General features: G+C 37.8%; 1 protein-coding gene across 12 annotated transcripts in view; it reads left to right on the forward strand.

The window, feature by feature from the left end:
• Nucleotides 1-14,682, forward strand: part of LRCH3 (leucine rich repeats and calponin homology domain containing 3) — a 105,120-nt gene that overhangs the window by 29,239 nt on the left and 61,199 nt on the right. For all 12 annotated transcript variants that reach the window (XM_039461853.2, XM_039461857.2, XM_039461856.2 and 9 more), the window contains exons 2-4: nucleotides 10,159-10,303; nucleotides 12,061-12,187; nucleotides 14,487-14,592. In XM_039461853.2, coding sequence (XP_039317787.1) covers nucleotides 10,159-10,303; nucleotides 12,061-12,187; nucleotides 14,487-14,592 — 378 coding nt within the window. The remainder of the gene's footprint in view (nucleotides 1-10,158; nucleotides 10,304-12,060; nucleotides 12,188-14,486; nucleotides 14,593-14,682) is intronic.

Raw genomic sequence — 14,682 nt, forward strand, 5'->3', positions numbered from 1 at the left:
TACTTGTTCTGTTTAACTATATTTTTGTACTCATTAACCATCCTCTCTTCCCCCAGGCCACGACTATCCTTTCCAGCCTCTCATAATCGTCGTTCTGCTGTCTCCATTAGTTCAATTATTTTAATTTTTAAATTCTTTTTTAATTTATCCCACAAATAAATTAGAACATGAGAAGTTTGTCTTTCTGTGCCTGTCTTATTTCACTTTATATAATGACTTCTAGTTCCATCCATGTTGTTGCAAATGACACAATCTCTCTCTCTCTTTTTTTTTTTTTTTTTTTTTTTTGAGACGGAATCTTGCTTTGTTGCCCAGACTGGAGTGCAGTGGCATGGGCTTGGCTCACTGCAACCTCCACCTCCGGGGTTAAAGCTATTCTGCCTCAGCTACCTGAGTAGCTGGGATTACAGTCATGTGCCACCACACCTTGCTAATTTTTGTATTTTTATTTTATTATTATTATAATTATTATTATTATTATTATTTTGAGACGGAGTTTAGCCCTTGTTACCCAGGCTGGAGTGCAATGGTGCAGTCTCAGCTCACTGCAACCTCTGCCTCCTGGGTTCAGGCAATTCTCCTGCCTCAGCCTCCTGAGTAGCTGGGATTACAGGCATGCGCCACCATGCCCAGCCAATTTTTTGTATTTTTAGTAGAGACGGGGTTTCACCATGTTGACCAGGATGGTCTCGATCTCTTGACCTCAATCTCTTAACCTCCACCCGCCTCGGCCTCCCAAAGTGCCAGGATTACAGGCTTGAGCCACCGCGCCTGGCCGTATTTTTAGTAGAGATGAGGTTTCGCCATGTTATCCAGGCTGGTCGCAAAGTCCTGACCTCAGGTGATGGTCCACCCACTTTGGCTTCCAAAAGTGTTGGAATTACAGGCGTTAGCCACTGCGCCTGGCGACACAATCTCATTCTTTTTTGTAGCTGAATAGTACTCCATTATGTATGTGTACCTCATTTTCCTTACCTGTTCATCTGTTGACGATTTGACTACTGTGAATAGTGCTGCAAAACATGGGAATGCAGATAGCTCTTTGATGTGCTGATTTTCTTTCTTTTGGGTATATACCTTGCAGAGATGTTTATGGGTCATATGGTAGCTCTGATTTTAATTTTTTGACAAACCTTCAAACTGTTCTCCTCAGTGGTTGTACTAATTTATATTCCCACCAACAAGAAAAGGGAACCAAAAGAGTTCCCTTTTCTTTTTTTTTTCTTTTTTTTTTTTTTTTGGAGACGGAGTTTTGCTCTTGTTACCCAGGCTGGAGTGCAATGGCACGATCTCAGCTCACTGCAACCTCCGCCTCCTGGGTTCAGGCAATTCTCCTGCCTCAGCCTCCTGAGTAGCTGGGATTACAGGCACACACCACCACGCCCAGCTAATTTTTTCTATTTTTAGTAGAGACGGGGTTTCACCATGTTGACCAGGATGGTCTCAATCTCTTGACCTCGTGATCCACCCGCCTCGGCCTCCCAAAGTGCTGGGATTACAGGCTTGAGCCACCGTGCCCGGCCGAGAGTTCCCTTTTCTTTACATCTTCTTCAGCATTGGTAATTGCTTGTCTTTTGTATGAAAGCCATTTTAACTGGGGTGAGATGATATCTCATTGTAGTTTTGATTTGTGTATCTCTAAGGATCATTCATGTTAGCAGCTTTTCATATACTTCTATGCCATTTGTATGTCTTCTTTTGGGAAATGTCTATTCAGAGCTTTAGCACATTTTAAAATTGGATTATTAGATTTTTTCCTATAGACTTGTTTGAGCTTCTTATATATTCGCCTTATTAATCCCTTGTCAGATGGATAGTTTGCAAATATTTTTCCCATTCTGTGGGTTATCTCTTCCCTTTGTTGTTTACTTTGCTGTGCACAAGCTTTTTAACTTGGTGTGATCCCATTTGTCCGTTTTCGCTTTGGTTGCTTGTGCTTGTGGGATATTGCTCAAGAAATCGGTGCCCAGTCTCATGTCCTGGAGAGCTTCCCCAATGTTTTCTTTTAGTAGTTTCATAGTTTGAGGTCTTAAATTTAAGTCTTTAATCCATTTGTATTTGATTTTTGTAAATGGCATAAGGGAGCTGTCTAGGTTCATTTTTCTGCATGCAAATATCCAGTTTTCCCAGTACCATGTATTGAAAAGACTGTCCATTCCCCAATGTATGCTCTTGGCACCTTTGTTAAAAATGAGTTCACTGTAAATTTATGATTTGTTTCTCTATTCTGTTCCATTGGTGTGTGTGCCTGTTTTTATGCCAGTACCAAGCTGTTTTGGTTACTGTAGCTCTGTAGTAGAATTTGAAGTCCGGTAATAACGTTTTTCCAGTTTTGTTATTTTTTCTCCAGACAGCTTTGCCTTTTCTGAGTCTTTTATGGTTTCGTGTAAATTTTAGGATTGCTCGTTTCTATTTCTATGAAGAATATCGTCGGTATTTTGACAGGGAGTGCATTGAGTCTGTAGATTGTTTTGGGTAATATGGACATTTTAATAATACTGATTTTCCCAATCCTTGAATAAAGCATATCTTTCTATTTTTGTATGTCCTCTTCAAGTTTTTTTTTTTTTTTAAATATGTGACGGAGTTTCGCTCGTTACCCAGGCTGGAGTGCAATGGCGTGATCTCGGCTCACTGCAACCTCCGCCTCCTGGGTTCAGGCAATTCTCCTGCCTCAGCATAGGAGTAGCTGGGATTACAGGCACGCGCCACCATGGCCAGCTAATTTTTTGTATTTTTAGTAGAATTGGGGTTTCACCATGTTGACCAGGATGGTCTCAATCTCTTGACCTCGTGATCCACCCGCCTTGGCCTCCCACAGTGCTGGATTACAGGCTTGAGCCACTGCGCCCAGCCCCTTCAAGTTTTTTCACCAGTATTTTATAGTTTTCATTGTAGAGATCTTTTTTCTTTGGTTAATTCCTGGGTATTTAATTTTATTTGTAGCTGTTGTAAATGTGATTTTTTTTAAATTTTTATTTTTAGACTGCTGTTGGCATAAGGGAATGCTACTGATTTTTGTATGTTGATTTTTGCATTTTGCAACTTACTTAATTTTGGTGGAGTCTTTAGATTTGTCCAAATACAAGATTATGTCATCCGAAAACAAGGATAATTTGATTTCTTCCTTCCTAATTTGGATGCTCTTTCTTTCTCTTATCTGATTGCTCTGGCTACGACTTCCTTATTATAGTTTTGATTTGCATGTCCCTAATGATTAATAATGTAGATACCTTTTAATGTGTTTATTGGCCATTTGTATCTCTTCCTTGGAATAATATTCAAATCCTTTGTCTATTTTTAATTGTTTTTTTTTTTTTTTTTTTTTGAGACAGAGTGTCGCTCTTGTTACCCAGGCTGGAGTGCAATGGCACGATCTCGGCTCACCGCAACCTCCGCCTCCTGGGTTCAGGCAATTCTCCTGCCTCAGCCTCCCGAGTAACTGGGATTACAGGCACGCGCCACCATGCCCAGCTAATTTTTTTGTATTTTTAGTAGAGAAGGGGTTTCACCACGTTGACCAGGATGGTCTCGATCTCTCGACCTCATGATCCACCCGCCTCGGCCTCCCAAAGTGCTGGGATTACAGGCTTGAGCCACCGCGCCCGGACAATTGTTTTTTATTATTGAGTTTTAGGTGTTCTTTGTATTCTGGATATTAATCCCTTATCAGATTATCCATTTAATTTTTTCTCTCTTCTTTTTTCTTAGTCTATTTAATTTTGTTTCGTTTTATTTTTTTAAAGAAACAGCGTTTCGCTGTGTTGCCCAGGCTGGTCTTGGACTCTTGGGCTCAAGTGATCCTCCCATGTCAGTCTCCCAGAGTGCTGGAATTACAATATGCCAACTATGCCCAGCTCACAACTGTAAAAAATTAAACATTTTATTTGTGGTTTGTGTGGCAGAGGGTTTGTGGTAGGGATTTGATCTGACTTGATATGTAGGTATTTCTCCTACCACATTTTCTCTACCGCGGATTCTTTTCACTAGTTCTCTTGTTGAACCCCACATTTTTTTATTTGCAAATTCTAGATCCTGAGACTCCAGATTTTAAACATTAATTAACTAATTACCAAAATAAACTTTTCAGAAGTAATTTTCCCATTTTAAGTAAAAAAACATGAAATCACAAATTGGATATTTGATCAGAATGAATTATCTAGTGTCTGCACCCAGAGTTAACTTAATTCTAGCAGAGAAACTGGACCTTTTTATAAGCCCTGGAGATCAGGTATTGCATTATATACTAAAGACATAAAGCTGTTGGTCTCAGGAATTCAGAATCTAATGAAGAATTGTAGTACCCTGTGGTAACTACTATACTAGATTATTAGAAACTCAGTGGTAGAATTCTTTGAGTGCCCAGACTAGGCCGTATAATAAGATTGTGCTTGAGATGACTCTGAAGGAGGGGCAGGAGTTTACCAGGTTATCATGACTTGAAACAGCCCAAAGTTCAGTGTGACTTCGAGACGATCTCTAGGGTTAAGAATCACTGGTATATGTGACTGAAAATTTGAGAGAGTTGGAGGGTCAGCACCTGTGAATGAGAGAGAGGGAAATTAAGAACATTGTAAGCTGAGCAAAGAACTTAAAAAGTGTCAGACTGGGCCGGGCGCCGTGGCTCAAGCCTGTAATCCCAGCACTTTGGGAGGCCGAGGCGGGTGGATCACGAGGTCAAGAGATCGAGACCATCCTGGTCAACATGGTGAAACCCCGTCTCTATTAAAAATACAAAAAAGTAGCTGGGCATGGTAGCACATGCCTGTAATCCCAGCTACTCAGGAGGCTGAGGCAGGAGAATTGCCTGAGCCCAGGAGGCGGAGGTTGCGGTGAGCCAAGATGGCGCCATTGCACTCAGGCCTGGGTAATAAGAGCGAAACTCCATCTCAAAACAAACAAACAAAAAATAAGTGTCAGACTGACTTGGACATTTATGATAAAAAATGCACAATGCCAGAAATGTTATTTTTTGTTTAATTAATTTTTTTTGAGAGAGAGTCTTTCTTTGTTGCCTAGGCTGGAGTGCAGTGGTTCAATCCAGGCTCACTGCAACCTTCACCTCTCAGATTCAAACGATTCTCCTGCCTCAGCCTCCTGAGTAGTTGCGATTACAGGCATGTGCCACCACGCCTGGCTAATTTCTGTATTTTTTGTGGAGACAGGGTTTCACCATGTTGGCCAGGCCAGTCTCAAACTCCTGATCTCAAGTGATCTGCTCGCCTCAGCCTCCCAAGGTGCTAGGATTACAGGCATGAGCCACTGTGCCTGGCCCAGAAATATTATTTTTTAAACGAGACATTTGGGGAGAGTGTCCCTTGTTCCTTTTTCCTATGTGCTTTAGGCAGCGTGCTCCTGTACAATAGCTGGGAATGCTCTGAAGAACTACATATAGAACTGAATGAATTCAGGATGGCCTGTTGGGAATGTAGAGAATTTAAATTTAAAAGATTTGTATTGATTGGTTCACTGAATTTGACTTTCTTTGGTTTTGATTCAGTTCGATGGTTCCTTTTAACGGATAAGTCATTATTAATTTTTCTTTTTCTTTTTCTTTTTTTTTTTTTTAAATAGATGGAAGTCTCGTGCTGTAGCCTAGGCTGGAGTGCAGTGATGTGTGATCTTCATTCACTGCAACCTCCGCCTCCCCTGTTCAAGCGATTCTCCTTCCTTGGCCTTCCTAGCAGCTGAGATTCGGTGTGAGCCACCACACCCGGCTAATTTTTGTATTTTTAGTAGAGATGGGGTTTCACCATGTTGGCCAGGCTGGTCTTGAACTCCCGACCTCAGGTGATTTGCCTACCTCAGCCTCCAAAATTGCTGGGGTTACAGGTGCAAGCCACTAGCCTGGCCTATCACATTAATTTTTCTTACAGCTTACTTGAGAATGAGGAGGATAGAGGTAGAAGAGACTTAGATCTGTTTGGTGGGTCAGAGGAAGTAATCTCAGACACCTTCAGTATAAAAGTCAGACAGTGGTCTGGAGAAAAAGAAGATTGCTTGAGGCAACTCTAGGAAGAGTCTAGAATGGTAATTGCAGTAATCTGACTACATCCGAAAGAAAGGGCAAAATGGAGCCAACTTCTCTGAGAGCAAACAAAGATTTTGTTGAGCGAAACATTGAAACACTGCTTAGGTGTTTGTAATTATCTTATTTTAAAAATATTTAAGTTATAAACCATTTACATTATTAACAAGCTGTTGTATTATAATAAATTTTGCATTTTTAAGGGTTTTTCTTTTCTCTTTTTCTCTTAGCCACCATATGAGAAGTAAGCAGTATCATATCAGTAAAATAATTATATTCTTTTTCTGGACCTTGTGACCTTCACAGCCTCAAACAGAAGTAGACAGAAAGTTAAATTAGCTGGGAAAAATGCCATTTAAGTTAATAAATCCTTCCCACAATCTGTTTTCAAGTTTAAGAATTTACATTATTTGTGCTACAGAACTAAACGTAATGACAAAGAAACATCAGCAAGCAGGCAGTGTGCTTTGTTACTTTTTTTTTTTAACAAAATATAAGTTATGAGATTTATAGAGAAAAATATCGATTCACTAATATTAATTTTGTTTGATAACATATCCTTTCTTGTTCTGAATTTAAGATGCACACATTAGAAAGCTAATAGTTTGACAGCTATTTTCATGAAAGGGGAAAAAGTAAAAAATACTCTGGATTTCCACAAATATTAAAACTTTTAAATTTGTTCAGTTGTTTCTGGTGGTATAGAACAATAGAGTTGATGACTTAGAACAATTCTATTACTGAAACACTAATTATTTTTAGATAAATACATTTCACAGTTCATTTAGCTCTCCAGGATGTGCTGTTACACCAAAATTACTTTAGAAAAACAATGTTTTCATTTTGATAGCATAGGTATATATATGCTATACAAAGGTATAGCTATCAACAAAAAGAATTTTGGTCTCGTAAAATGACCCTTGAAACACCTGGCATGTGTTACCTAAAGGTTTCTATTTTAAAATTGCAAAACAACTTTTAGGTGAAAAAATAGTGTTTTTAAAAAGATATAACAAATATATATTGAGTTCCCACTATGTGCCAGGCTTTATATAACAAAGTAATATCCTAATTCATTGGGTGCCTGATGTCAAACTGGTAACAAATCTTTAACAGTAAAGGACTCTGAAACTCTAAAACCCTCAATACAGCACACCTTCATTCTGCCCACCATGGGCTTTTAGGTGTTGCAAGATAAGGCAGCAGAGATCACTGACAAAATATTAAGTATTTTTGTGATACTTAATATATTGTGATACTTAAAATATTTTTGTGATACTTAAGTTTATTCTAAAATTTATAGGGAAATGCAAAAAAATCTGGAAAGCCAAGACACAATTTATTAAGAACTACAATAAGGTAGTACTGTTTGATTTACTAGCTATCAAAAATTACTATAAAACTGTAGTAATTAAGATTGTTTAGTACTGAGGTAAGGATAGATAAATAGAGCAATAGAACCAATTAGCTCCTAAACAGGCCAGTGCAAATATAGGCACTGATATACAACAAAGGTGTAACAGGAAAATAGTGGGAGAAAAGATGCTCTTTTAAGTGACTGTCACTGGCACAACTGGGTATCCCTATGGAAAACAGGGAAATTGGCCTTCTACTTCACATTATACTAGAAAGTCAATTCCTGATAAATTAAATGCAGCAAAACTTTTAGAAGAGACTATCGTTATGACATTGAAGTAAAGAAACATTTATTTTAAAACCACAAAAGCAACTAATCATAAAGGAAATGCTTAATACAAGTTTACTCAATTAAAAGTAAAGGTTTTCTTCAGCAGAACGTTGACTAATTAAAAAAAAAAAAAGTAAAGGTTTTCTCTTGGAGTATATTTAATTTCAAGTAAAGAGAAAAAAAAAAGAAAAAGTAAAGGCTTTTATAGAAGATATCATGAAGAGAAACTTAAACCACAAAGTGGAAGAAGATATTTGTACCATATGTAAATGACAGTGGACTCGTATTCAAAACTTATAAATATGTCCTACAGACCGAAAGACTAGGGCAGGCACTTCACAAGAAAGGAAATCTAGAAGACCAATAAAAATTAAAGTCACAGTGAGATGCCACTATACAAATATTAAAACATCTCACAATAACAGGTGTTGACAAGGAAATGAAGAAAGCTACAGGAACTCTTTGTACATTAGATTTGTAAATTAGTACAACCACTTCGGAAAACAGTTTGGCATTCTCTTGTGAAGTTGAAGAAACGTATATGTTATTACACAGTATTTTCACTTGTAGATATATATATATCTAGATCAGTGGGTAATTAAAATGTTCATCATTAGTAGAATGGGTTAAATAAGTTGTGGCATATTCATATAGTAATATACTATGAAGACAGCGGAAATGATGGAACTATTGCAATATGCAACTACAGGATTCAATCTCAGAAGCTGAATGAAGGTCACCAAAGAATACACGTACAGCATTCTTTTTTTTTGTTTTGAGACTGAGTCTTACTCCATCACATAGGCTGGAGTGCAGTGGTGCGAACTCGGCTCACTGCAACATCCACCTCCTGGGTTCAAGCGATTCTCCTGCCTCAGCCTCCTGAGTAGCTGGGATTACAGGCGCCTGCTACCACGCGTGGCCAATTTTTGTATTTTTAGTGGAGATGGTGTTTTACCTTGTTGGCCAGGCTGGTCTCGATCTCCTGACCTCAAATGATCCACCTGGCTTCCCAGAGTGCTGGGATGACAGGTGTGAGCCACTGTACCTGACCTGAGGCACATAATTTCTGATTGTCTTTTTTTTTAAAGATAACCATTGATGTTCAATTCTAGATCATTAATTCATAGGGGTTTCAAAATTGTGATAGTGTGTCATTCTTTTTTATTCATACCTAGAATACTTTTATAGAGAGTTGCACCCATCCATTGTTTACTCAGTGATACTTTTTAAAATTATTATTATTATTATTTTATTTTGAGACGGTATCTTGCTCTGTCACCCAGGCTGGAGTGCAGTGGCGCGATCTCGGCTCACTGCAACCTCTGCCTTCCGGGTTCAAGCAATTCTCCTGCCTCAGTCTCCAGAGTAGCTAGAATTACAGCTGCCTGCCAGCCACCACGCCCAGCTAATTTTTGTAATTTTAGTAAAGATAGGGTTTCACCATGTTGGCCAGGCTGGTCTTGAACTCCGTACCTCATGATCCACTTGCCTCGGCCTCCCAAAGTGCTGGGGTTACAGTTGTGAGCCACCATGCCTGGCCATTCCAATGATACTTTTATATAGGGAAGGTAAATAAGTGTTTGATTTTTCCTCTTAATTTTCTCAAATGTTTGATTTTTCCTTCATTTGTATTAGTTTGTTTTCATGCTTCAGATAAAGACATACCTGAAACTGGGAACAAAAAGAGGTTTAATTGGACTTACAGTTCCACATGGCTGAGGAGGTCTCAGAATCATGGCGGAAAGTAAAAAGCACTTACATAGCAGCAGCAAGAGAAAATGAGGAGGAAGCAAAAGTGGAAACCCCTGGTAAACCCATAACATCTTGTGAACTTACTCACTATCACGAGTAACATGGGAAAGACCGACCTCCATGATTCAGTTACCTCTCCACTGGGTCCCTCTCACAGCATGTGGAAATTCTGACAGTTCAAGTTGAGATTTGGATGGGGACACAGGAAAACCATATCACCAGTGTACAAGATAATGTATTAGTTCTCTGTCATCTTTTTTGGGTGTGTGTCATAAACTCACGTAGTTCAATATATGTGATAAATTTCAGTGTATTGCAGTCATCTTTATCAAAGCTCAGATTGCCTCATCTTTGGCCATTGGGAGCAAAGATGGTTCCTGAGTGCTTTTGACCTGATCTTGATCATCCTTGATAAATAAAGGGACAGTATTTTTTGTTTTGCTTTTCAGAAACCTCAGCATGTTTTCTGTGCCTTTAGGAAGGTGGATTTTAGGGATCTTACTTGTTTTAGGATATTTGAAACTGACTGATAAGACCTTTGATATAATTTGTAAGCAGATATGCCTTAGAAGTTGTATTAGTTTTAAAGAGTAATTGTTTTATTTTTTAGCATATGTGGAAAATCAAAACATTTCAATAAAGTAAGTTCCAAGGACTGATTTTAAACCTAATTTAATGTTTTTTTTAGACCTGTCACGAAATCGTCTTTCAGAAATTCCTATAGAAGCATGTCACTTTGTTTCTCTTGAAAATCTCAACTTGTACCAAAATTGTATTCGGTATATTCCAGAGGCAATTCTAAACCTACAAGCTCTAACATTCTTAAATATTAGGTAAGAATATTGTTTTCTTATTTTAAATTTTTGATTTTATGTGTTCTTTTGAATTTTCCCCTCTCACTGAAATATTTACCTATGTATATGTTACCTAATCATATCAGGAGTTTCTGTATGTGCTCTTGGGATATATTAACAGTATTTCCTGTGTCCCTCTAGTTTCTCTGTCTTTGGCTTTGCAATACAGATGCTCCCTGACTTACACTGGGGTTACATCCCAGCAAACCCATCTAAGTTGAAAATGCATTTCTCACATCATCCATCAAACGTTACAGCCTAGCCTAGCCTACTTTAAATGTGCTCAAAACACTAACATTAGGCTACAGCTGGGCAAAATCGTCTAACACAAGGCCTGTTTTATAATAAACTGTTCCATAGCTCATATAATTTATTAGATACTGTACTAAAGTATGGTTTCTTCTGAATATGTATTGCTTTCTCACCATCATGAAGCCATTGTAAGTCGGCTGTTGTTAGTTGGAGATGCTGGTAATTAACAGATCTTACTAGCCATTTGCCTGACGGGCTTGCAGCAGTCTTACAGCAGTGCTTCTCCGGTTATAATTTCTAATTTGCCTCATCAAGTAAGAATAGTAGATCTGAAATTACTTCGTTTCTTGGGACTATATTTGCATATTAAATTCTGAATATATAAATGCATTCATCTTGTCTACTCCATTTTCACATCTTAAAATAACTTGTTTTATTTAACTATAAAATTTGCAAATATTCATTGAAGATAATGTGTAGATGTGGAAAAGTATAAAGGAAATTCATCAAAATGTATCTGAATTTTATAAGTGATCTTTTCCTTCTGTTTTTCCAGGCTTTTAGTCAAATTTTTAAATGAGTTTTCCCCTTGTCATGAAATATTTTTTTAAAACTTTTGTATGCAATTATTTTGTTGTACAGTTTACATACTATTGAAAATACATTTTCCTCTGGGATCTTTAGTTTCTTCTAGTTTTTTACCATGATAAAAACAATAGTAGAGAATTTTGTATGTAAGTGTTTACTGTTTCCTTAAGATAGATGTCTGTGAGTGGAATTGTTATTAGACTAAAAAGTTTTAAAGGCTCATGATCTCAGTAAAAGATCTTAAAAATGGAGAGGGAATTGGTCCTAAGGATTAAGAGGTTGAATCTACGTACATAAAAATCTAATTTATTTTTGTCTTGATAGATGTGTTTTATTATTTTACTTTTCGTTCTGGTTTGCATGTTTTTGTATAAGTAAAAATTATTTACCTGTAATTTAGTTGGTATGATCTGTGAAATCACAACCTACTGCTTTTTTCCCATAGAGCTATAATTTAATCATTTATGTACATTTGATTATAATGTAATGATGAGGAAAGTAGATTACAAGTTTTGTTTATAACTTTTCTTCAGAAGGAAGGAGGATGATATTATCCACCTTTAGAAAAATCTTTTCCTACATAAACTTTAATAAAATGATACTGTGTTTATATAGTACTTAATTTTTTACAGAGGAGTTTTATTGTGCAAGAGCCCTGGAAGATAAGTAGGGAGATAATAAGATCTTCAGTTTACAGATGAGGAATCTTTGTAAGATGCAGATTAAGTTCAGCCACAGAGCTGACCACCAATAAAATGAAGGCTAGAACTCCAATACCCTGTCTGTTTCTTGCAGGACTCATGTTTATTATTTTACTGAGTATAGAATGAGAAAGATGGAAAACTTTTCTTCAGTGGTGGACTCTGATTCTTCTCTCTTTCTACTTACCCACTTAGTCGGAACCAACTGTCAACGTTGCCGGTACACCTGTGTAATTTACCATTGAAAGTCTTAATTGCTAGTAATAACAAATTGGTGTCACTTCCAGAAGAAATTGGACACCTCAGACATTTGATGGAACTTGTAAGTTAATAATTTTTATCGTCCAACGTGTGTGTGTGTGCGCGTGTGTGAAACTTTGTAGAGAGAGGTGTATCCAAAGTCATACCATACTTACTCTTTTATATGGCAAAGATTGATTATTAAGATATGTTTTTGGGCCGGGCGCGGTGGCTCATGCCTATAATCCCAGCACTTTGGGAGGCCAAGGCGGGTGGATCACGAGTTCAAGAGATCGAGACCATCCTGGTCAACATGGTAAACCCCGTCTCTACTAAAAATACAAAAATGAGCTGGGCATGGTGGCGCGTGCCTGTAATCCCAGCTACTCAGGAGGCTGAGGCAGGAGAATTGTTCGAACCAGGAGGCGGAGGTTGCGGTGAGCCGAGATCTGTCATTGCACTCCAGCCTGGGCAACAAGAGTGGAACTCCGTCTCAAAAAAAAAAAAAAAGATATGTTTTTGACTGATTTTCTAGTATTGGTAATGAATCATTTATTGAATTTTCAGTACTCAAGTAGTTGACATACAGAATTAAGAAATAACTGAAAGTACAAGCCTAATAGGCCCACACATATGGGAAAAGGTCATTAGAATTATGTTCTAGCCAATATGAAATGATTTCTATGTCATTAAATTTTTGAGATATGTTAATATATTTGAGTTTTTCAAACTAAATTTATTTGTATCATCAGTATTCTGATTTTTGATTAGTTCCTATTGGAGAGTGACATTACAAAGGTCAGGTGTTTTTTTTGTTTGTTTGTTTGTTTTTTGTCTTACATTATATCTTTAGAACTTATTTCTCATTCTATAAAGTAAAATATACTTCAATGCCATGTATTTTCTAAGATATTTAATTGTGTCCTTCTACCACTCTTTGTAAATGAAGTCACTTCTGGCTGGGCTCATGCCTGTAATCCCAGCACTTTGGGAGGCTGAGGCGAGCAGATCACCTGAGGTCAGGAGTTCAAGACCAGCCTGGCCAACATGGTGAAACCCTGTTTCTACTAAAAATACAAAAATTGGCCCGGTCTGATGGCACGCATCTATAATCCAGCTACTTGGGAGGCTGAGGCAGGAGAATCGCTTGAACCCAGAAGGCAGAGATTACAGTGAGTCAAGATTGCACCACTGCGCTGCAGCCTGAGTAACAAAGTGAGACTCTGTCTCAAAAAAAAAAAAAGTGTCCCTGAAGCTCTCCATTCCCACCTGATGGTCTTTCAGCAACATCCTTATTGTCTCTTTCTTTTTTTCCTCTTCATTAAGCGAAAGCAAACTGCTGTTTTCAACGTACGTATTTTCTGAGAGATTATACATTGATACCTTTTGGCTCAGACTCTGTTTTTCTGTCCTTTCAACTTTTTTTTTTTTCTAGCTAGGATTTGAACCTATATCCTTTCAACTTCTTTTAGAACCCTTTTAATGCCTAGAGCATTGGACTAAGAAATCTAGCTTCTGGCCCGGTGCGGTGGCTCATGCCTCTAATCCCAGCACTTTGGGAGGCCGAGGCAGGTGGATCACCTGAGGTCAGGATTCCAGACCAGCCTGGCCAATATGGTGAAACCCTGTCTTTACTAAAAATACAGAAATTAGCTGGCACAGTGGCATGTGCCTGTAATCGGTCTCAGCTACTTGGGAGGCTGAGGCAGGAGATTTGCTGGAACCTGGGAGGTGGAGCTTGCAGCGAGCCGAAATTAGGCGACACCAGCAAGACTCCGTCTCAAAAAAAAAAAAAAAAAAGTCTTAGCTTCTGATTCTATTTTGGTAGGAAAAGTAAAAATAGTATTTTCTGTAAGTGTATTTTGAGAAAATTTAAAAAATAATGTTTGAAGCTTATTGAAAATTTTGGCAAGCAGTCTTTTTTGATTCTTTTTGCTGTTTTTAAAAAAGAAAATAGAGACGAGGCCTTACCATATTGCCCAGGCTGGTCTGAAACTCCTGGGCTCAAGCCATCTACTCCCCTTGGCTTCCCAAAGTGCTGGAATTATAGGCATGAGCCTCCACACCCGGCAGCAAGTGTTCATTTCTAAATAGCAAATGTATTATTTTCTTTTAGTCATATTGGAAGAATTTTAAGTTTTAATATGGCAGCTCAAAGGTTTTATTAACCTAGGCAGCTTCCCTCTTGTTATAATTATGGGTTTACAAATTATTTTGGCTGATCTCAGAATTATGGTATTCTGAATTTATCAATCTTGGAATCTGTAGGTAGTCTCTTCAGAACCATTGAATCAAGCTATTAAGTAAGATACCGGAAGGTCTACCAAACATATCTAATTTAATGTTAGGATAATCTTTATTTTGTATTTTTTTCAAAATAGGATGTGAGCTGCAATGAAATTCAAACTATCCCTTCCCAAATTGGTAACCTGGAGGCCTTGAGAGACCTTAATGTAAGAAGAAATCACTTAGTACATTTACCTGAAGGTAAGAAATGATGAAATTATTATTTATTATTATTATTTTAAAGCTCTTTCAGAGCAACCAAGACAAAAATATATAAGGATTATAGCCAGG

The sequence above is a fragment of the Saimiri boliviensis genome, chromosome 9, assembly GCF_048565385.1.
Source record: "Saimiri boliviensis isolate mSaiBol1 chromosome 9, mSaiBol1.pri, whole genome shotgun sequence".
Taxonomy (NCBI): domain Eukaryota; kingdom Metazoa; phylum Chordata; class Mammalia; order Primates; family Cebidae; genus Saimiri; species Saimiri boliviensis.